This window comes from Myodes glareolus, chromosome 5 (assembly GCF_982192425.1).
Source record: "Myodes glareolus chromosome 5, mMyoGla1.1, whole genome shotgun sequence".
Lineage (NCBI taxonomy): Eukaryota > Metazoa > Chordata > Mammalia > Rodentia > Cricetidae > Myodes > Myodes glareolus.
Genome location: NC_142030.1, coordinates 61,888,979 through 61,913,701, shown reverse-complemented (window position 1 = coordinate 61,913,701; position 24,723 = coordinate 61,888,979). Strand labels below are relative to the sequence as shown.

The 24,723-nt window shown below is 42.1% G+C and overlaps 1 protein-coding gene across 5 annotated transcripts in view; it reads right to left on the bottom strand.

Annotated features, from left to right (window-relative positions):
- The window catches only part of Dnm3 (dynamin 3), a 471,600-nt gene that overhangs the window by 303,549 nt on the left and 143,328 nt on the right, over positions 1–24,723 (bottom strand). For all 5 annotated transcript variants that reach the window (XM_087906356.1, XM_048420852.3, XM_048420856.3 and 2 more), the window contains exons 5-10: positions 19,137–19,235; positions 18,400–18,560; positions 14,185–14,327; positions 9,573–9,708; positions 7,330–7,397; positions 4,126–4,264 (exon numbers count right to left, since the gene is read on the bottom strand). In XM_087906356.1, coding sequence (XP_087762482.1) covers positions 4,126–4,264; positions 7,330–7,397; positions 9,573–9,708; positions 14,185–14,327; positions 18,400–18,560; positions 19,137–19,235 — 746 coding nt within the window. The remainder of the gene's footprint in view (positions 1–4,125; positions 4,265–7,329; positions 7,398–9,572; positions 9,709–14,184; positions 14,328–18,399; positions 18,561–19,136; positions 19,236–24,723) is intronic.

The window sequence follows — 24,723 nt, the reverse complement described above, 5'->3', positions numbered from 1 at the left end:
ACGTTTTTGAATCTAGGTCTCAGAGACAAAAAGGGCAGTAACTTTCAAATATCCTCTGAGTTCTTCCATTAATTTTTTTAATCGTCTTTTTAAAATCTAAGGAAAGTTGAAGGGGTGGCCTGGATCTTCTAAGACATCCGTCTATGATGCCAAGGACCACAAGACGTCAAGGGAATGTGATCCCAGCAGGGACTGAATGGGAAGTCTCAGGAGACAAGAGCAGCAAAGAACAGTAGCTGTTGGCTGTTAGACATGAGATCTGCATAGACAAACACTAAAGGTGAGCTAAGAATGAAGAAGAAAAATGTAAGCCACCTGCTGTGGAATAATCCTGTACACTGTGCACAGTATGCCATGATTGGTTTGACAAAGAATATCACTGACCAATAGTTGGGCAGAATAAGGTTAGGTGAGAAAACCAGACTAAGGACACTGGGAAGAAGAAGAGCAGAGACAGGAGAGTCTCCAGGAGAAGCAGAGGAAGTAACACGTGCTAGAGGACAGATAACCTCCCGAGACATGTGCCAGCACATAGATGAATAGAAATGGGTTAATTTAAGTTGTAAGAGCTAATTAGTAATAAGCCTAAGCTATCAACCAAGAATTTATAATCAATATTATGTATCCATGTTGACTATCTGGGAACTTGTGGATAAAAAAGAAAAATCAGCCTACAGCCAGCTTCTAAAAATCCTGATGCACCAATGGAGTAGACGGGAACTGGCTGTTAGAGCAAGAAGGTAGATGCATGTCCTGGTACCACTTGGGCCTTCATGGAAGGCATTTTCAGAAGGATGGTTAAATCCTGTTTGGAACCCATCGCAGGAGAAGTAGGCAAATGGCGTGCCTAATGTCAGGCCATTCAATATTTCTTTAGGTTTGTACCAATAAATTTCCACCCATGAATAAATCTCTAGGGCAGACAACAACCTCGGGGAGAAATCTAGGCTTTCTTTGTTTCACTCTATTGTATTTAAAGCAAAATATAGAATGTTATTGGAAGACAGTAAAAAATGCACGGGAGATTGATGCAGAAGTTATGATGGAAAGGGAGGTACAAAATGGGGGGAGCAAGAATAGGAGCCAGAAACTGTTTGGGAACAATCTGTCTCATTCCAGGATTACTGTCACTTTTCCAGTGAGTTGGATAAAATGGGCAATGATAAAAAATAAATAAATAAAAATAAAAAGATTCATATATACCATAAACACTTTATATAACTGAAAACATAAATGTATACACATGTTCCAATCTTTTGATGTGAGGCCAGAGCCTGCTCTCTGCATATGGACCCACTGATTAGAGTTACGCCTCTTCTGTCTTACATAAACCACACCCTTCATCTACCATCTCCAGTTTTGCTTTCTTGAAAGGGAGGAAGAACGTGAACACACTTGTTAAAAAATCTGAATGCAGGAACTCCACATTTTTATAAGCACCCAGCCACTGTACGCACTGTTTTACTGGTATCCTGGCCATACCTCACCAGTAGCACGCCGTTCACAGCTAACAATTTAGCAAGCTTTGCAAAGCCCTCAGTTCAGTTTTCTGAGAAACCAGACAACTTTATTTTTCACAGCATACCTAACAGAAGGCCTCTGCACAGGCCACATCTGTGTGCTGAAGCTGGCAATCTGGGTGGCTGGTATGGGGTGTGGTACTAGTTAATCCTAAGGTCAGTTAAGAAGCCAATCAAGGGTCCTTCAGATGCACAGGCAAAAGACAGGGAGCCCAGAGTGTGGAGTAATAACTTACAGCACCATTAATAAAAACCCAGAGACAGAAATTGGGGTTCAACTTGAAGGTCAGAAAGGCAAAACAGTCAGCCACTGGCTCTTACCTCTACCTTGGTCCGAAATGGCAATCCTGCCTCCAGAAATCTCAGAATGAGACTGTGTGGAAGCTGTCTCCTCCTATCTTATATTCCTCTCGAGGACTGGGATCAAAGGCGTGCACCACTACTGCCCATTTTTTCTATGACAAACTAGTGTGACTCCTGGGATTAAAGGTGTGTGTCACCACTGCCTGGTCTGTAAGGCTGGCTAGTGTATTTAAATTGACTTTTGACTTAAGTTGAGCATGTACTCTGAACTTCAGGCAAACTTTGTTTATTGAAATACAAATGAAATATGACCACAGTAACCGGCTTCCAACACATTGAGTGCTGGTGTTCAAAAGATGGGTTTCTTCCCCGTGTGCTTCCTCTGCTCCCACTGTCTTTAGCACCTTAACCTTTGGGACCCTTGCCATTAGGGAGAAAAGAGAGAGCTGGACAGCAAGGCTCACAGAGGAGCTGTAGGAATCCCACAGCTGGTGTCTCGGCTTCCAGTGACTCCTAGATACCATGCTCCTTCTTGTCTCTTCTCATTCAGAATTTATAGCTAGAACTCCCACTCCCTAGCCGTGTTCACTCTGCACAGATCTGCTTCATCTGAGCTTCTCTTCCAGGAGCCTGGGACCAACACCCTTGCCATTCCTACCATTTGCTGCCAGTAACCACACATACAGCAAAAACAAAAACATGTGTTCCAGAAATGCCCATGGTCCCTGAGTCACTGTCATAGGTTAGGCCTGCTTTCCCCTAAATACTACCACTAACTCTCTTTTCCAGTACAAAATATATCTTTAAATTTTTTGTGGTGGGGCACACCTTTAATCCTAGTACTCATGAGACAAAGGTAGGCAGATCTCTGCAAGTTCAAGGCCAGCTTAGTCTACAAAATAAGTTCTAGGCTGGCCAGGGTTACACGGAGAGACCCCATCTCAAAAGAGAATTAAAAAAAGAAAAAAAGAAGCAATATACAAATAAGTTTAAGCTTTTAAATTTATATATGTGTGTGCACAGACGTGCATGTATACAGGTTTCTACAAAAGCCATTAAACGGCTCAGGTCACTGGAGCCAGAACTACAGGCAGTCATGAACTATCACATGTGGATACTAGGAACTGAACTCCAGTCCTCTGCAAGAGCAGTGAGTGCTCCTAACTGCTAAGCCATCTTCCCAGCTTTCCCCAAAAAGTATTCTTTTAGTGGTCTTAGCAATTTAGCATGTTTTCTCTATATTCTTCAGTGAGATGCCTTCCAAATGGGCAGCTTCTCCCCTGCAACTCTCCCTCCACTAGAGAGTTAATATTTATTCAAAGCACAGAATATAGGGTGATGTGGAAACGATCACTTACAGATGAGCCACTGTTTTCTGAGGGCTTACTATGATCAGTCATCGTGTTAGGTGTCCATAGACTTGGCATCACTCTGTTTAGTCCTCACTGTGCGCTCTCAGGCATCATACTTGCTCCCTCTGACTTACTGATTCACGTGTGACATGGGACAGCAGCTCTGCTCACCAGTATACTACCAATGCACTCTGACGTGTGACATGGGCTTATTCCCATGATGGCACCATGACAGAGAGGACCAAACAGAATGATGCCTGAAATCTCTGAACTCCTACCACAAGGCTGCTATAAATATGCAAAACAAGTACAAAGATGCAGACACACAGAGGCATGGCGCATTTGAGACGTCTTTGCACTTGGGTCAAAAGGTGCATACAGAGGGAAGTCAGAAGTAATGTTTGAATCTGTGTCACCAGGCCTCAGAAGCCTCTTAACCAAGACATTAATTGCATTGTTTGTTTTCAGAATGCCAGCCTAACATGGAATTATTAATAATTTTTAAGATTTTTTTATTGATACAATGTCAATGGTGCCCTTATCTAGCAATTATATTCAACAACACACCATAGGGATTTGTTTATGGCAGTCATCTAATTGTCCCAAAGTGATGTTTATCTGTTTCAGACATCAAGGAAAAGGATTCGATGACTAAAACACACTCTTCCTGAGCTAAGCAAAGGTGTTGCGGAGCATGATGGGAGACTGTGCTCTGCTCACTGCAAACACACTCTTCCTGAGCTAAACAAAGGTATTGCGGGCATGATGGGAGACTATGCTCTGCTCAGTGCAAAAGCATCTTCCACTATAAATTGGCGGGGTCTTTTTCCTTGTGCAGACACAAGTGTCTTTCATGAAGTGGAGTTAGGGAGACAGAGACAATTGAAGGGATAGGAAAGGTGAACAAATCAGTGAGACACTTGCTGGGAAGTTAAATAGTCCAAACTTACTTTCTTGGTACACTTCTTCACAGTGTTGATCAATTCCTGCATCACCAGGTCCACGCTCTTCAAGGATGGCCCTTTCAGCTTTACTATCTGCTTTTTTACTATGGCCTCGAAAGCCATGTCTGGAGTAAACAGCCCTGTCCTGCACATGAGAAAGAGAGCAGTGTATTAGATTTCAGCAGCTCAGTAGTAGCCAACAGCCCGAAAAGCACGTTTAAATTGACATTTCGCTTAAATCAAGCACGTACTGGACCAAGTATAAGAGGTACGTGGATAGCTGAGGCTACAGACCAGGTGATAAAGTGCTTGCCTTCCAAGCATGAAGACCTGAGTTTGGTCCCCAGCACTCACACACAAGAAGACAGAACTGTGGTCCAAGCCTGTGACCCCAGAAGAGGGAAGAAAAATACAGAAGGACCTCTGCGTCACTGTTCAGCCTTGAAAAGTTGAAGGCAGAGAAGAAATCCTGCTTCGAACACGAGGTAGACGGCTCCTGGAGAAGGACAGCTGAAGCTGACCTTTGTTCTTCGTGTGCAAGCGCACACACTTACATGTACACCTGTACAAAGCTGACCTTTGATCTTAGTGTGCAAGTGCACACACTTACATGTGCACCTGTACGCCCCCATGCACACATACACACATACACACGCACACACACACCACAGAGGCACAACAGAGCAACACAGAGAAAGAGCAAGAAACACGCCTATGTCCATAACACAAAACATATATAATAACTAGTTCTATATATCACACCTTTATAAAAACTTTTTTTGTTTGTTTTTTTCGAGACAAGGCTTTTCCACGTAGCCTTGGTTGGCTTGGAACTCACTCTATAGAACAAGCTGCCTCCAACTCAGAGATCTTCCTGTCTCTGTCTCCCAAAGGCTGGGATTAAAGGCATGCACCCTACTTAAAAGAACAGTCCCTGGGTGGGTGCTATAATACTATCTTTAATAATTCTAAAACACAAGTTTGCATCTAACAGCGATGCCCGAGCACTGAGAAGAAGAGCAGCACTTCCCAGCATGTGCCAAGCTCTGGGCTCGATGCCCTGCACCACACACAAAACAGCCAAGCATGTTTCCATAACCTACAAAGTAATGTTAACTGTCATTTGTCTCAACTCATTATTTCAAAACAACAAAAAGGAACATAACCAGGCCTCCATAACAGCGTGTTCCCTGTCTGAATTTTTTTCAGGGAAAAAAATAGTATGTGTCTGCACAGAACACTACAAACATTATGTGTGATAGTAATTATCTAAAAATGCCACATAACAATGATTTTCACAATTTTCGTATAGAACTAGATACTGTGAGTAATCCAGAGATGGATTGATGCATAGGGAGGCTGCTGTGTGCATGTTATATTCAAGAAGTGTACTGTTTTACATGAGAATGTGCATCTATGTACTGGGCTGTCTCTGGGGAGGTATTCTAAAACCAACACTCAGTAGATTACAAGGGTGATGGACTAAGTTCCATTACCATCCCTAAAGGATTTCAAAATCAGCTCTCTCCTTACATGTGAGTCTCCCTTTTATACAGTAAAGCAGTGGGACCCCAGAGTCTACTTTGTCCAGGAGGCTGTAATACAGAGACCTGGCTGGGTCTCAGACCAAAGTCCTTGGGTGCTAAAGGAAGAGTGTAACTGTCAAAGAGCCGTCAATGTCACTTGGACGATGCACAATGCCTTGATGAGGAATTTATAACAAATAGCCAAAATAACAGGAATCTTCCTTTTGTCTGGAATGCATTTAAAGTTGATGTCATAATAATGCTTTTCTCCTGTGAAGCAGGAACTTGGGGAAGTGAATATAAGGACGGGGGTTTATGTGTGTTTTATAAACAATGAAAATTGGGGCTGAGGGGATGGTTCAGTTGGTTAAGGACTTGCCATACCAGCATCAGGACCTTAATTTGATCCCAGTGTCTCAGAAGCTAAATGTGGTGGTGTGTGCCTCTAATTCCAGTATGGGGAACAGGTAGAGACAGGAGGGTCCCACTCAGAATCTGTTCCCAACATAATCTCATCCTTGCCCTGTGACAGATGCTGAGCCACGACTGGACACCAACAGGAGGACCCCCTCCGTCACTGAAGGTGATCCATGAACCACAAGCCAACAACCTTAATGGGATTATCTTTCAATCAGGACATGTATATTTAACATGTGCTTGTCAAATTCTATTTAGCTTACTATACATGGAATCAAGAATTTTTTAAAAACAATTTATAGTCTGGTTCTAGACTACTTTGCTATGGAATGAATGCATATGTTTCCCCCAATATCCATGTGTTGAAACCCTTTATACCTGATGTCACCACATTAGGATGACTGCATTGGGAAGAAACTCGGTCCTAAGAGTGGGTTCTCATGAATGAGGTTAGTGTCTAGTGAAAGAGATCCGAGAGCTTGATTGTTCTCCTTCAACCACATAAGAGCATATGGATTAGAAAGTATATGTATTGAGTATATGAACTGGAAAAGGTCCTCACCAGACCACACCATGCTGGGGAACCTGATCATGTGCTATCAGCCTCCAGAACTGAGAGACAAATTTGGCTGTTGATAAGCTAGCTACCTAGTCTGTGACGATTTGTTATATAAGCCTAAGAATACTAAAATATAAAATAACACAATAATCTTACGCTGAAAAGGGGGAAATTCCGTTTCTAGCTCACTCCAGCCATATTCTGTTCATGTCTCTCTGAATCACACTACCCACAACAGACAAAATGCAAATCCCCGGCTCCATGAAGACTGGGTGCACACTTGCCAGCTCTATGGCTTGACTAGCACTGCTCCTCCATCCTCAGCAGCCCACACTCTAACCTTTACCCTCTGGGATAAGGGTTATCCTGCATGAACTCCTCATACACATGTATTCATGAAGCTGCATGAGTACACAAACACATGCACACACACACACACACACACACACTCAGAGATGAGTAGAAGACTCAGTTGTTATTGGGAAGGGTACAGACCATTGATGTAGAAAGTTGTTTTTTAATTATTATTTTAAAAAAAACTTTCTCTAGCAATAGAGAAGTATCGCTGAGTCAAAACCTGGATTTCCTCTTTCTGACTTCTACTTCTCTAGTCTCCTTTGTTCTGATGATGAAAAATGACTTGATCAGCCATTTGGAAATGCTCATTTTCCTTGGTAGATTGAAGACAAGGAAATGGGAATCACTTGCCTGATACCATGTATGTTTTTGATTGCATAGCTTATTTCTCTTCTCAATTCTTTCTCATTGAACTCCATCTGCAGATGCAAAATGAACCACAGTTATGATACTTAATTCCTTTGAATAATATTATTGGATAGTATAGAATGAGAATAACTTGCCTTCGTTATTAATAAATGGATATGCATGTCTTTGGCAAGCTAAACCCAGATGGTCAAAACATCTGTTTATACGGAGTTGTAGGCCACATAGAACACTGGGGATTTCTGAGCTCAGTGGAGCAGAGATTTGGACTCTATTATATATGAGGGGTGCCGTGCATAAAGAATGCCTCCTGGACATAAACCCAGTCACTCATCTGAAACATGGAATTCCTTTTTGCTGAGTGTAGTAAAGTGGCGTCCACGGGAGAATGCAAATATGAGAGCATCTCCCGATGGGTGGCGGCAGCACAGCTGTCTGTTCTCCCTGGCCATTAGAACCACCTGACTGTAAGGCTCTCTATAAAGGAAATTAATAATACCTCATCAAGCCAACACAGGATGCATTGCCGTATAAATATTTCCCAGAAGTCCCAGGCACTACAAATCTACTTGGAAGTAGGATCAAAGTGTCAGGGAGCTTAGTCCCAGAGCGCACATCCAGAGAACACCAGATTCAGCTTTGCCGGGGCTGTAGCCATTCCATCCTTGCTCTGTCCACTTCCCCCCTTACACTCTTTGTCCTGGAGCAATGCCTTGTCGTAAGTCTCTATCATATGCTGTGGCTCCACAGCTCAGAGCTTTTACCATTCCTTCTTTTTTATCATGAATATTTCCACCCCTGCCCCCTCCAGCTGCTGCATAGCTAGCTACTCATCCTTCCAAAGGCAGCTCGGAAGTCTGGCTCCCTTGCACACTTGGGCTGGGATGCATGTCCGTGGGTGGTGTTTCCATAGCACTCTGTGCTGAAGTTTGCCACTTTACTTAGCACATTTTAATAAAACTATCGGTTTACCCACCGTCTTCCCACACCAGTACACAAACATCCACCCCCTCGTATGTTGACAAGTGGCAGGGTCCCTATGCCTTGCTGAGCAATCAATCCCAGCAAACCCACACAACTCTTGTTTCTCACCCACACACTGACAGTTTCCCTCAGTTCCCTCGTCCGATGGGCACCATCGCTCATCGAATGGCAAAAGTCAAAACTTGGGGAGTAATTTGGAACCTTCTGGTTTCTGTCTCTTGACTCAACCCAAGCCTATCAACTTAACCTCTAAAATCCCATAGCCATCTACTTTTCTCCATTCTCTCTTGTTACATCATTTTCCCCAAGAAACAAAAAAATTTACATTCCAGACCTCCCTTGCGCAAGATTCCTTCCAAGATCATGCGCCTAACCATGTGTTTGTAATTTTGCTTTCTTCCTCTTTAAGGGACCCCTGATATTATAGAAGTTTCAGGAAGAAAAAAAGAAAAGGTCCATCCACTTTAGCCAGGCCCTACTCTTCCTTACCGTTTCTATTGCTTACCCATTGGTGACCTGGAGGCATAGTGTTCTTTGGGGATCATCAACCCAATTCAGTGACACACCCCTGTGTAGAATCCTATTGCTTTCTGTTGTTAAGTGTGAACCCCTCACTGCAACCGGGAAAGTCCTGGATGAACTGGGGCTTTCTTCCCTCTCTAAATTCTTTCACCTTCCTCTCGGCTGGCTCTCTCTCTGCTGTGTCTGCTCTTCGCTATCCAGCATACGTATTCCCGTTCTGTGACTTCACATGACACAGCCTCTTCCCTGAGCCAGCCTCTCCAAGTGACTCTCATAACACTGAGCTCCTAATGCTGTGCTGGTCATAGCTCACATGCCCTTCACTCAGAGAAAGCTGTCGAAACATCCCATGAAAAGGGACTTTCGCACCGTGTTACCACAATAACACTTGAGATTTTCTCATGTCAACTTTTTCATTTTCTGTATTTCCATACTAGACAAAGTTTCCCCTTCTCTATTTTGATCCCTGCAACTTTGGTCCATAGGAGAGTCTCAGAAATATTTTAAATCAGAAAACTGATAAATGTCGTGGAAAACTCAACCATTATTTTTTTGAAGTAAACTATATGAACTCACTGAAATCAGAAAAGACCATTTTGAGCACAATGGGTTTTATTCCAAGAAGGATATTGGTCCTAGCACATCATATTACACCAGGAGAGCTGCAAAGGGGGGTGTGGGAATGATGCGGGGCAACAGGAGAGAGAATGTTGGCTACAAACCTTCACTATTTCAAAGGGAAAGCGTTCGTGGAAGATGCGATTGATCTTAGCACCGCCAGAGAGCTCTAACGTGTCCACTTGATCCCCCGACCCTTCAATTCTCTTCTCAAAGTCCACAGCGAACTGCTGGACCATCCTAGAGTTGAGAAAGAGAAATAAACTTGAGTTAAAGTTAAAGTTCTGCGGCCCTCCAGTACTTGACTGATTTTACTGAGGGCGTAGCTTAAACTCCTTTTGTGGTGTTCTTAGTGGCACCTGCTGGTCAAGTTAAGAAGTCATTGCAAGAATACAAAGTTGCTTGAGATTTATTTTAGACATTTTCACTAGAGTAAATATTTTAAATATCTTTCTCTTTAAGTGTGCTCTGTTCATTGTGGTTATAACATGAAATGGTATTTAAGGGACACTTGAATTAAAAAATAATGTAATAAGTATTAGGTAGAATAGTCAAGGGAACCTCTATTCCTATGATGTCACGCTTCCTACTCACAGCTCCTGCCACTCAAACCCCAGCCATGGCACTGGCTCCTTTACTCTCTCATTCTCAGTCTCAGTCTCAGTCTCAGCCTCTCTCCCTCGTTCTCTGAATTTGTGCTGAGTGCTCTAAGGTTCATCAGACCTTTTAACTTCTGATTCTCATGCCTTAGCTCAGGCCTCAGTAAACCCTTTGCATACTAAAGCACCTCCAGATTTCCATCCTGATTGCAGGATTCTTTACAGGTCAGACATCACAGTGCCACACACACACACACACACACACACACACACACACACACCTGTTAGCATAGGCTCCTCTACAACTAACTCTGGCTTGCTTTCTAGCAGGTTCCCACAGTTGGGCTGAACCTGTTATCTAGGATTATGTATGCTGTGGCCACGGCTATTCTTGAGGCCTCTCTCCTGCCCACCCACATACACCTTCCCATCCAAACACAAAGAATCTCCTGGCCATGCCCAAATGTACCATGCCCCTGTGTTTTTGTGCTTGTCTGGGGTTTATTTACAGCGCTATTGACTCCAGTCCCGCTTGACTAACTTCCTTCTGGTCTCAAGGCACAGCTCCAGTAGTCACTCTTCTGAGAAAGCCCTCGTGATCAGTGGTCCTCAGCTCCCACCATCACCTACCACCACCCAGAGGATGGGGTCCCCTGCCTTTTCAGCCTGCTTCTAGAAAATACATTCACAGACCACATCACCACTGCTTTCCCTGTCAGTCACTCCGCTGAGGGCAAGGGCTTGCACTAGGCTTATCCCTACACAAGCAATGAGCATGTAAGAGATGATTAATAAATACTTGTGCTATGAAGTAGTTAATTGTCTTAGGCTAACTGGTTAAAATAAAAGAGAAAGGAAAGGCGTATTTCCATCTGTGGTAACTAGGTTTGTAAATTCTAATTCTGACACATTAGAACTACTACTTTCAAATTCAAAAATCTAATAGAAAAATATTTTTCTAATCACCTGAAACTCATATCTTTTTATTGTCTTGGCTATAACAGGTTAAAGTAATTATAAATTATTTAGCCATACCAAAGTGTCAGCTAATGTTTTTAATGGTGTTGTTAAACATCTGGAAAGTTGTGGTATATGTACTGGAAACACTAGAAATTTGTACAAGCTTCCATCTCTGTTGATCCTTCCCTTATCCTCCTCTTGGTGGTTTTGAAATAAGCTGTCCCCAATGTCACTCTATTCTCTCCTCCTTATACCCTCCTTCCTCCTTAAACCTAACACGCCCTGCTCACACTACTGGGCCTTGAGCATTCACTCCCCTTGGAATTAGTACTTCTCACATGTACCTGACTCCTCTCTGGGCTCCAATATTCCCTCCTTCTGATATACAGAGTTTGTTAGAGTCTAACATAATTCATCATTTATATGCGTGTCTTCATGACCCTCTCTTAGAGAGCAAAGGTTCCCATCCCTTGCTGACTCCACAGTGGGTAATGCAGAGCCAGGGTCTGAGGAGAGTACATGGAAGGTGGCAGGAAGCGGGGATAAAGGAACATGTTGGGAAAGGTGGGAGCACAGGAAGATGGATCAACAGTCTAGTCAACAACAATCTAATGGTGAAATATTCTGCAGTCAAGAGCCATGACGTCACAGAGGCAAGGACCAGTCTTCACATCTTAGCTTCAGACGGATGTTGAGATAATGAGTGACCTCAATATAAATATATTTCTTTTATATGTAACTTGATGAATTTTATGAGTTTAACCAAAGTCAAGAAGAAGCAAACGCACTTAAGAAGAGGTCTACTCATACTTTTTTCTTCTTCTTCTTCTTTGGTATGGTATTATTTTTTAAGTGAAATATAACCTGGATCAAATAAGATAACACTGAAACAATTTGGATATTTAACAGACTCTTCACTAAAAAGACAGAATTAAATCCCCTTTTGTGACAATCACTGCCGCAACAAGCACAAAAGTGGGTCCAATACCTTTGTGATGCCTTGCTTGATATCACAAGCAATATCTTCTGACCAAATCAAAAACATTGAATGCATTTCATAGCATCCTCTCACACTGGAACAAAGACTGTCTCTCCTCCTCTTTCCAAAGAGCTGAGACAGTAGTGCAATGCAAGATCTATTCCCATCTGAATGGATGATGAAGTCCAAGTTGTAGGGGGACACTGTAGAAGCCATCCGATTAGCAAAGTAGCCTAAGTTTACAGGAAGAAATATGTTCCTTACACTGGATGTGTACAAGAGGAAAGCACTAATGGTATCTGTGTCCGTGTGAGCACTGACCCCAGAAGGTTATCACCAAGCTAAAGCCACCATGGCAAAAAAATTTGCTAGAGCAGAAAGTCAATTTTCACCCACCAATCAGGGAAGAAATAAGACAAATATAGGGAATAAACCATGGCTTGTCACTTCAAAGGAAGGAGACGTTTGCCTGCCTTCCTCCCGGAATGCTGAGGAAGAGTGTAGTTTACGACCTGGTGATCTTGTGCTATCTGAGGGCCAGGCCTTACCAGAATCCCCCACAATATTATGTTTGTCTATCCCAGACTTTTCCCTTCTAAATCTTGAGCATTGCTTTTCAGTCCATAAAACCTTCCTTATGAGAGATGTCGTGTGTGCTTTACATCAGTCTCAGTGGCTTCTGTGCTATCTTAGGGCCAGACCGATCCTGACTCCCACAGGCATTATTTTTACCTCAGTCATTCTCCCTAGACCCTTATCGTGAGCACTGTTCCGGAGTCATCAGAACCCATCTTTATGGAGCGTACCATATGTACTTCGTAAAGAGTTTCAATGTAAACATGTCTTAAGCTTTGTTGTACACTTGGGACTGAGCTAATTGTCATCAGGAAACTCTTTCCAAATTTGTGCCATGCTTAAACATGGCTAAAGTGAACCACCTGGTGTCAGACTCCAGAAGTCTGGCTCAGCACCAGCTAACTAAGTAGTGTTGAGTTGAGTTTCGTTCTTGTCTCTCCTCGCTGCTGGCTGTCAAGCGTACAGGGACCACCTTCAACATGCAGTGAAGAGGCAGGAAGAAAGGGATCTTACATCCTGAAGACTGGGTAAATGAAAAAGAAACAAACTTTTCTTTAATGTGCAAGGAACAAAGGTGCTACAACACAGGCCAGGGAAGTGGCCTAGTTGGGAAATGTTTGCTACACAAGCAAAAGGACCTGAGTTCAGACCCGAGCACCCACATAAAAAGCCAGGCACAGTCACGTGTGCTTGCAGTGTGCTACTGGAGATGGGCAAGAGAGAGGGTCTCTTGGGCTTGCCAGTCAGCTAGTCTAATGAAACTGGTGAGCTCTGAGCTCTGTAAGAGATCCTGTCTCAAAGAAAAGAATGAGGTGGAGAGCAGTCAAAGAAGACATCCGATGCTGACCTCTGACCCACACTCCCACACCCTCACACACATACATGCACCCCCACATACATGTATACGGGGATACTAGATGGCAGTCTTCCAATTGAGACAGACCTAGTGCCACTTGAAGCACAAGGGTGAAGAGACAGTGAGGTCAAGAGGGGTCAAAGGAGAGATGAAAGGAGCAAGTGTTCTCCATTCAACTCTGCCATCCTGCCCTACCAACCCAGGGAGATGATGGAGGGGTGGTCAGGAAGAAGTAAAAGCTCTATGTGAGCTTGTATGCTTGAAGTTTAAACAGCCATATTAAAATCATTACCAGAAAGGAAAAGGCAATTGAAATGTGACCTTATTCTCTATAGTTTTTTAATTAAATATTTCATTTTCGTTCTGTGGAAATAAACATACAGGCAAATCACATGAGAACTTGAAATAAAGATAATAAAGTGACATCTATAGATTGGGTTATAAAATATAAATGACACGCTCATCTCTACTTACTTCTGAGGCTAAGGGAAGAACAGCCCCCCACACACAGAATTATCATTGCTAGTTTTACCCCCTAACTGGGTTCATGGAGATGGACAACAGGTTAAGTTTATGATAACAGTAAAATCAACAAGTGTTCCTTGAATAAACATGACTCAGGGGTCCCTGTATAACACACAGAGCCTCGTCTATGCTGCTCACTGCTTGCAGAAAACAACACAACAAACAGACGAAGGCAAAGCAAACAAGTTTCAAATGAAGAAAGAAAGAGAGAGGTGACCCACTGCAGCAGAGCTTTGGTCTTCCTCGTGGGGTCTTCCGGTTTGAAGTTTTTGTAGGCTTCTACTTCGTGTTCTATGGAGAGCAACTGCCCCTGCAGTTTGTTCCTGAAGTTGGGCAGGGTGTCTCGAATATGGTTGGTAAGTTGCTAAACAAAACACAGCAAAACGAGACATGTGTGTAAGAGTGAAGATCAGCTCACGAGATAGACTTCCACCTCCACCGCTGCTCTCGTCAGCACCCCCTTAGAACACACATGCACATTTGAAGTGTGCTGCATCCGCGGACAGGAAGAAGCAGTGTCCAGTTCTCTCTACTGCCTTTAGAGATGCTCAGAAGTCCTTCAGCTAATTACTCACTTGGGTTACCTCTTCATCCTACCACACCCTGCTAAAATATACCTGGAGTTACGGGTGGGGCTGCCCTGCACCGCATTAGCATTGGGTAATTTAGGATGCTGTTCATAGAAAGGCACATTTAAGACCTTCAATCCCAGCACTTAGAAGGCAGAGGCAGATGTTTCTCTGAGTTTGAGGTCAGTCTGGTCTACAGAGCAAGTTCAAGGACAGTTGGGACTACACAGAGAAACCCTGTCTCAAAAGATCAAAAAAGAAAAAGAAAGAAAGAAAAGAAAAAGTACTAGAAACGTTGCAATCTGAGAGTCTCAGGCACTACCTGCTCTCTTTATTACCAAATGGATGAGCATCCTGGTGGCTCACAGGTGGTCAAAGGTGCTACAGGTATCTTCCAGCTGTCAGCTTTCTCTGCACTTTGGGTCTCAAGCAGGCCCCTTCACTGTCTTGCATCTCTCAGTGCCATCTAGTCCTGATTGGTCACGCTCTATACCTTCAAGGAGTTGGTTTTAAAAGTTCCAGGATTAAGTAAGGGACAGCTCTCTGCCGCTGACATCTCTACCCAATCATTTGATTGGCAATGCCTCTGTCATCAGTTTGCACCTGAAATTCGTCAGGACAAATGCTTCCAAGAGACTCTAATGGTGTATGCTTAATTAAAGGCAAACGTGAGCGAGAAACACAAGTGTCCAGTTGTCTGTCATGTGTTCTTTCTACAATGAGGTTTTAAAAATCTGAATTGAAAGAAACAAAGATTCTTGGCCCAGTGAAGTAACATACTGGTAATAAAAAACAAAGAGGTAATAGAAACTTCAGAGAAACACAGGAAAAAATGAAAACAGGGGAGAAAGAAAAATAAAGGAATACTAGCAAGAATAAATATATCAAGACTGAATGAGTTGTTTTAACTTGTCCTTTTGTTTATCTTCACTTATTTGAATGGACGCAGGAATTCAGTTAACCCATGGGGTCATTTAATTGTCAATGATTCATGGCTCCATCACTCCCTACTAATAAATGTGAATTGTCTTGGTTCCTGGACAGGTACTTCTGTTGTGGCCATGGAAAGGGGAACAATAGAATGAAGAGAATTGTGTTCCCAGTACCAATAGCACAGAAGTCAAGGTCCTAAACATAACAGCAGCTGTGAAGGATGGCAATCGCCTGATGCTGTGTGAGCTGTCAGAAAATAAGAACACTTGCTTCTCTTTGCGCTTCACAGACATCTCAATAGCAGAGCAACACTGTATCCCCTCTTGGCATTCTAAAACATGGTTCTCCTCCACTTCCTTAACCCTGGCTCCTCTAACTTTTCCTAATCATTTTCAGGTGCCTTTCCCAACTCCTGTATCAATCCTTCTTATCAGACAGACAACACTGACATTTTCAACTATGAACCTTCTCCCTCTTCTCAGCTCAGTGAATGTTCTGTCTTAAGGCATCTCATTCTATCTGTGGATTTGGCAAATATCCAACCAACTCTTCTTGCTAACACATTATCTCCAAACAGAACTCTTATCCATGCTGTAGGAACACACACTTAGCCATCTTCTGGATCTATAAACGACACCCAGTCTCTACACACCCAACTGAACTACCTGCCAGCTACTGTTTGGCTCTGTGGTGGCCTCAAATGCCCACATTTAAAGCTTGGTCACCAACCTGTACAACAGTTGGAAGGTTGCTAGAACAATGAGGGGCTAGTGGGAAGAAGTTGAAGCTTGCCCTTGAAGGACACTGAGACTTTGGTCCATTCTTTCCTTCCCAGACACCAGGAGATAAGCAGCCTTCTTTGCCATGAGCTCCCAGCATGATGAACTGTGTTGCCATGGGTTCATCACAATAGGATCAAGTGGCCATGAACTAACATCTCTGAAACCATGAGCAAAAATAGATCTCTTTTTCTTGTAGATTATTATTTTATCATATCAGTGAAAGGCAACAAACATATTCAACTTCTCCAACAGGTCTCCAACATCCTACCAGGCTGGAAACTTGGAAGTTAACTTAGTTGCTCATCGAGGGTTCTACATCACCCATCACAAGCTCCTCAGGTCACTGAGTTCTCAATTCTCCTCATCATTTCTCAAATCTACTAGCCCTCTAAAGACAAGCTACCATAGTTTTTCACTTTATTCTTAACTGATCTCCGCAAGTTTAGTTCTAACTGGTCTACAATTAATCTTCTTATCCATGGCTTACATTTCCTTTAAACTCCCCAATATGACCGGTTTCTTGCCTTTACCAGAGGTCTCTTAAAGACTCTCTCACCTCAGGATCACAGCAAAATTCTTTATTTCCACTTGTGAACATGAGAGGCCCTGGCCATGGTCTGCCTTTCCAGCTTCATCTCTCACTGCTCACACTCCCTTCTCCATGGTTTTCAGCCACAGTGATATTCCTCTCCGTCCCTCAAAAATGCCACGCCATTTTTCATCTCACCCATACCAGTTATTCCTAGAGGCCACAGTATCCACCAAACCACTGATGAAGTTATCCTGATCTCTCACAGAGAGAATATATGTGACACAACAGAGAGCGGTTATATAGGAAAGGAAAGATCTTCAGAACAAAATCTAATCAGATTCCATTCAACATGAATCCAATTATGTCCTAACTTGGTCATCATCTGTAACCTAAATGGCTAATCACGTTCTTCTGGTTTTCTCTTATTCAAAACCTACTTTATTTCTAACTTATATGTCCAGTTACATTATTGAATTTCCCCTAGGATACTTTTTAATCTTTTTATAATTTCCTTAGGCAAATATAGTGATGAAAACAGTAACCTAGAAAATGTTAATAGCACTGGCCACATTGGTAGAATATTGTGGTTCTTGCATGACTGACTTGTGTGGCTCTTTAAAATTCATTGATGTCTTCAGGGATGCAGCCAAATGCTGCCTCATGGCTTCTAAATGCTCGTTTGCCCTTAATTAAAAGGCAGAAATGTATGGTGGTCAGTTAACATCACTTAAATGTATACTGCTAATCTTTATTTTCTTAAACGTCCTCAGTTGTTTTGCCCAAGTGCTTCATGTATAGTATCATCTCTTGTTACCATGACAACCTCCACTGATTCCTTCAAAGGACCAACATCAGGACACTTGTGACTACCTGACTCATTGGCACATTAAGTATATAGAGAAGTGTTTATATAGAAACTATTAGGGCATTTGTGACAGAAGCTACTCACCATATACAGTCAAACTAGTGGAAACTCAAGAAGGACGCCTGTATCTAATGATCACCCATGCCTGCCACAATTTCCAACTCCAATATGGAAGAAGATATGCAAGGAAGTCTACTGAGAACTTATGGGAACGGTGTATGTGATTAATGGGAGAGGGTAGACTGAATGCCAGTTCCAGTGCTATTTATTTTGAGTGAGTGTGTTATCTAGAAAAGGTGTTTTAGATTAGTGGAAATCAATAATTACTTCATCAAGATTTATTGTTTCAATATTTTAAATTACGAATCTAATAAAGATGTAACAAAAACCATAAAAAAAGTTAATGGAAAATCTAACCTAACTATCACAGCTTGGTATTTGAAACAAATCTCCCTTGTCCGAGCTGCAGAAGTTTAACTTAAAATATGATGTATTGTGAGTGAGTGCATGCTCACACATGTCTCCTGTTTGCTGTTCCTAAATCAAAATGTGTTTTTGCTCTGAATACTGTCAACAATATTGAGGTGAAGTCAATCCAATGAACAAGATAATTGTGTGGGTCTAAATACTGATTTTTAAAATTATCAAAAGCACAATGTCTTGTCTAGGAAAAATAAATTTTATAATAAGAAATGTTAATTCTAAAAATCTACACATTTCTTAATTGTACTTATTGCTTGAAAGAATAATTTTACCTGATTGAGGACTTTCTGGAGGTGGGGTGTCCCCATACGATCAGCAATATGTCTATAAGCCGGGTGAGAAAGAAAAAATTTCCTTTCTGCCAACATGGCCGCCTTAATGTCCTTCTTTCCATCTATGTCCTTCTGGCTTCTGTTGACCACCCCCACGTAGCCTGAAATGAAACGCAAGCCTATGGGATTTGGCACAATTCCTGTCATTTATTCTAGAGAAACTTCAAGGCTTTCTAACAGGCAAAATTAATTTTAAGACCTAAAGACTGAGTCCCCATATAGCATGCCATCCAAGACCTTGCTAGTCAGTAAATGCCACTGATTTGGCTATTGATAAACTGTTGAAATCAACAGAATAGTATCACTCACCTTTTAAAGATTTATAAACTTTAAGAAACTATATCTCAACAACTGTATCATATAACAGGCAAGTAAATATCTGACTTAAAACAGATCACTGTATATTTATGTAGCCTATGATGAATATTTATAACCTTGCTTCAAGCTCCTTCCTTTCCCTGTTTTCCTATTCCTGTTATTTTAAGAAATAGTTCTCCTTTTGAAATATTCTTTAACACAACACTTGGGAACATTGTGCCATTCCATATAAAGTCTAGATAATAATAAATCATTCCCTTCTAATGGAGAAAGCAGTAAAGCCAAGCCTCCCTGTGGCTTGCCAGCCATTCCTCTGCCATATTATAAAAAGCAGGCCTGTAGAAACCACAGTACATTACCCCTGCGAAGAGGCAGCAGTTTGTTCTCCAGTACATCCCTGGCATCCGTTCCTTCATCCATGAGATCCAGCTTTGTGATAACGCCAATGGTCCTCAGACCTGCATCATAAACAAACACAGCTGTCACTACACAGTTTGCAAAACAACAACAACAACAAAAACTAACTAATTCAAAGGGCATAAATATCTCAACACTAAATAGAAGGCTCATATTCCAGGCCCTTTTCCTGTTTCTCTCTTGCTTCCTTTGCTTCTAGCTTACTGTCACACCAGTCTGGTGATTATCTATGTAAAAAGAAGATGGGTTATACACCTACTTATCCATGGGATAATTTTCCATTCAAGAGAGGAAAACAAGTACATCATAACAATACTTCTAAATACAGCCACGTTTCACTTAACCACAGGGACATACTCTGAGAAATGTGTTATGTGTAGAATTCATCACTGTGCAATCAAACATAACAGAGTATGTTTCTATAAAGTTAGTAGCACAGGGCAGTGTCTCAATAGGGCCTCCTGATGTAAACAAGAGATGTAGTCAACATGAGATGTTTGAGCCTGCAGCCAGCCTAAGACAGAATAGGCTTCTATGGTTGACATGTACGTAAACACATGTCTAGGGGTGTGAATGTGTGTACTTGCATGTGGACATCCAAAACAACCTCAGATGCTTTTCCTCAGACACCACTGACTCTCCCCTGTTTTCTTTACCCATAAGCTCTCTTGTTGGTTTAGAACTAAGGAAGCTAAGCTAGTCGGTCAGCAGGTCCCAGGAATCCATCTATCTCTGCTTTCCAGACACTGGGATTGCAAACATGCAACACTATGCCCAACATTTTGCATGGGAGTTCTGGAGCTCAAACTCAGGAATGCTGAGGCAAGGCAAGCACTCTACCATCTGGGCTGTAACCCAGCCCTTTGACACTTCTCATGAGGAGAAAGAGAAATCAAATAGCTCTTAACAAATAAATCAGTAAGACAGTCATATATTATCATGACAAATCTTCATGCACATACATAATTGAATATATGACAGCCTCGTGCACTGTCAGAGGAATGGGCTCATTCAGAGCAGCATCACCACAAACATGAGGAAGGAATTTCACCACGGCGTTGTGAAGGCTATGGCATTACTGGACCCTAGAAATTTTTGAGGCCACCGCTCTATATATGCAACTCGCCATGAATGGAAATGTTGCTATATAGCATTGTTACTGTATGAGCTAAGCACAGCAAAAAAATGAAAAAGGCAGAAAACTTCATTATTTTTATTAATATTCTTGAAGAAAAAGAAGCCTTTGGATTCATGAAGAATCAAACACCGCAGAAACACTGAGACAAAGCAGAGCAGAGATGAAAACCTAAGTAGAAAGGTCAGAAGATGAAGTTGATGAATCATTCCAGAAAATAATAGAAAAACACCTTTAAAAATCAGATAAATGACTGCAAAGATACAGTGTCTGAACAACTGGTGAGCCACAGAGAAAAGCCCACGCAGAAATACTCGGGAGTTAAGAAGAGCCTATTCAAGACAGCGTCCCCACAGTGAAAGATATGAAATTATAAGTTGAATGAACTCAGCAAGTGCCAGCTCGAAGTGAAAACATATGCAATTTGTCATGTCAGTGTAAGATTTCAAACCACCAGAAACAGAATGTTCCAAAAATTCTGCCAGATGAGTCTGAAAAGGAAGCCGCATGAAGATGGTTGGGAGGCCTGGCCATCTCGGCATTCCCAGAAGCAAATTGGAAATCCAAAAGCAACAGAGAAATTGTTTCAAACTTCTAAAGGAAAAAAAATATTTAACCTAGAATTCTAATTTATCAATAAGTGTGGTAGTGGAAAAAAATTGACTGTAGACTTGCTAAATCCCAATATATTTAAACTTCTTTTGTTTTATAGGTACCCAGTAAACCTAAAGACCCTACAAACGAGGGGGCAATTTAAGGAAGAAATGAGAATGAAGGTCTGTGTGAGTTGCACCCCTATTTCTTGATGGCACCAAGGCCAATGGCAGTAGCCCATATTAGTTGGGGGGGGGCGGTCAGAGGGTCTCTTGGTTTTCTAGGCCTTTCACTAAGATTTTGTTGAATAGTCTACAGTTCAGGGGAAAAGCATTGCCCCCCACCAAGGGGCATAACATCAGTTATATATATTATATGTAATTTTAAGTAAATATAAAATAATTCCCTATTACTTTTTCAAACTTCCTTAGTGTAACTTATCCCTTTTCTCTCCCCCTCCCTGTGTTTAGAATCAAATCCATGTTGCGTTGTGCATGTGCATGTAGTATGGGAGAGTGGTGTGAGGGCTTCTAAGTCAAATAAAAATTCAGAAATGTCAATATCAAGAAGAAGCAGTATAACCACATTATATAGAGGCAGGGAGGTAAATACCAAATGCAACAGCTACAAGGTTTGGGGACCAGGAAGGATGGAATCAAAGATTTTATCAAAAGGGGAGCAGTGTCTTTTACTATTACCATCTCTCTCTCTGTCTCTGTCTCTCTCTCTCTCTCTCTCTCTCTCTCTCTCACACACACACACACACACACACACACACACACACACATATATAAAGAGAGAGAGAGAGAGAGAGAGAGAGAGAGAGAGAGAGAAATGTGTATGTGAATATGCCTTTAAGGAATATAAATGTATAATTTTAATTTTAAAAGCTGGCTAGAAAGCATCTCTTTCCTACTCCTGTATTTCTGAAAAAGGCAGCCAAGTCTTCAGTTAGTAAGGTGGTGTAACAAAAATGGGGAGGAGAAGAGGCCTATTTTCTTTTTCTTCACATTTTGTTCCACAAATAGGCGGCTTAAAATAATCAATGAATGAACTCCTGCTGGCAGAATCAAGACCTGCATTGATGGATCTCAAAAAGCCATTGTCAGACAAGATTTCAAAGGCTTTTGAGGCACGCCCCTGGGAATTTAAAGACCTGCATAAAACAGAACACATTGTTGATCCCTGATCCTGAGCCAGTCTCATTAAGAACTCAAAACGAAAACCATATGAGATGGGTGCTATTATTTTCTCAATTATACAGGTTGAAGAAAAGTGAGAGGAAAAATACACTTGCCTAAGGGGTCACAGCCTCGACACATGGAGCTAGGGTTTGATGGCTCTGAATCCAATAACCTCATTCCATTTTTAACCACATTAATTTTCTGCACCCCAATTCTTAGATTCTATGCTGTGTTATAACACTAGTCCCATTTGTCTATAGAGCTACAAGTCAGAAGTCTGGAGGTGGGCGTGATTTCCAGATTTTAAAGAGGTATTTTTAGTGATGAATCAAGAGCAAGTTACAGGTTAAGAGACTCCTGACCCTCTTGGTAAAAGAATAAATTCAGAGATGATAAAAATTTTACTTTTTGTGTTTCTGCTGTGCTTTTTCTCCAATAAAGAACAGGCACTGTTGCTGAGAACCAACGAGTTCTGGGAACAACGTTGGGAAGACACAGACACTTCAAAAATCTGATGCTCATGTAGACAGCAAACTAAGCACGCTGACTTGGAAACAAGCCTCTCACTCCTTCTCAGCTCTGGGGTGTTCATTTCTTCATCAGTAGGAAATTTTACCTGCCAATTGGGCAGCCACATGCCACAGCGTCCTGCTGTCCAGGAGTAGTTATGCAACACTCCTTGCAACTCTCCAAAGACAGACTTTCTGAAGTTGTGGGGTCATTCCAGCTCATCGCCAAATGGAGAAGCTAACAACTCTGGAATCTAAACTAGCGTAGCAGGAGTCTAATCAGCAGGTAAACATCTCTACAACACATAAAAATGTCAACCAATGGATAGAACCAGCAAGAACCCCTTCCACATCTGTCAGGTGGAGGAGCACAGTGAAAGGTGCCTCCAAACACTTCTGGCAAGACAGGTAAAGAAAAAACAATCCAATTACAAAAGTAGAAACTTAGACCAGAAACCTCCTTGGCAATCAGTCTCAGAGTAGGGAAACCTAGTTTGTGCTTCCAATAGGCAATCTTTGGGGCATTAAAGGGATGTTACAATTATCCAAGGACAATAAGGTGTGGCTTCTCAACTGATGTTGTTACAGATGCTCAGCATTGAGGCAGGAAAAGCTAAACCCTGCTAGACAGACTTCAATGTGAAAACCATGAGAGTTAAGAGCAAGACACCTCCATGTTGTGTACACATGTGTGTGTGCGTGCATGTGTGTATGCGGCGCATGCATGCGTGTTGCTTCCAGGAGCTCAAGGCAGTTTTTACATGAGAACCACCTGTGACGGTGAGAGGGGAGGGACAACTAGTTTGAAGTCTGCCGAACAGCCATTCCTATTAACGTGGCGTCATCCTTTCTTCTCGGTTTACTGTCGTCAACTACCCTGACAAAGGCAGCTTAAGGAAGGATGTGTATCTGGGCTCAAAATTCAATGTACAGGTTATCATGATGGGGCATTTAAGGCAGTAGGAGCTTGAGGCAGCTGTCACGTACATCCAACAGGCAGGGGAAGCAAGTGTGCTTGTATCCAATGCTCAGCTTGATTCCGCCATTTGATATGGCCCAGAATCTCTAAGGGAAAGCCCCAACCACAATCAAGACAGGGCTTCACACACCAGTAGACGTAACCAAGGTAGTCCCCTACAGGCATGTCCAGAGGCCCATCTCCCAGATGATTCTAGATCTTGTCCAGTTGATAGACAACACATTATAACCATCACACATAGTGTGCCCCCAGGAGAAGCTGTCAATAGGGACCTAAACCTCAGATGACTTTGCAGGGCCAAACAAATTGATTGAAGGAGAATATTCAATTCTAGCCTGCCCTGGCCATGTCTACTCACCTAAGAGAATGGGACAAAGGCTCTGAAACATGTACAGAATCCAGAAGCATGGGCTTACTGAAATACTGTGATTCAATCACTGGCTATAGTAGAATACTTCCTCTCACTCTCTGCATTATCCAATGCATTATGGAAGGCTTATTTATCAAAGTTCCTACACAGTAGTCTATCGTGTCTGGGCAAGGTGTACTGAAAGACAAGGGGAAAAAAAACCCAGTTGCAAGAGGCACAACAAGCATCAGAACCAGACCCGGATATGGCAGAGATGCTCAACTTAACAGCCTTGGAACTATTATAAAATGAGATTACTATCCTAAGGACTGCAATGAATGGTGCACACACCTACGAGAACAAATGGGCTGAAAAAAGCAAGTGCTGAAGGAAAAGACTCCAGAAGCAATGCTAAAGGTAAGAAGCACTGCAGCCAGGCGGTGGTGGTGCACACCTTGAATCCCAGCACTCTGTGGGGTGGGGTGCAGAGGAAGGTGGATCTCTGAGCTCAAGGTCAGCCTGGTCTTCAGAGTGAGTTCCAGGACAGCCAGGACTGCACAGAAAAATCCTGTTTTGAAAATTAGAAACAAAAAAAGCATTGTAATATAAATGAAATAAAAATTTCAAGGTATTCGTGTTACTCATAGCAAAATCCAGTGTTGCTTAAAGGTAGGCTCAGATTGGCCGCATATATTGCTAACCCTAGAGCATCCACTCCAAAGGTAAAATACAAGAAGGATGCTAAGAAAGCAGAGAAAATGAATCATATAAAATGCTCA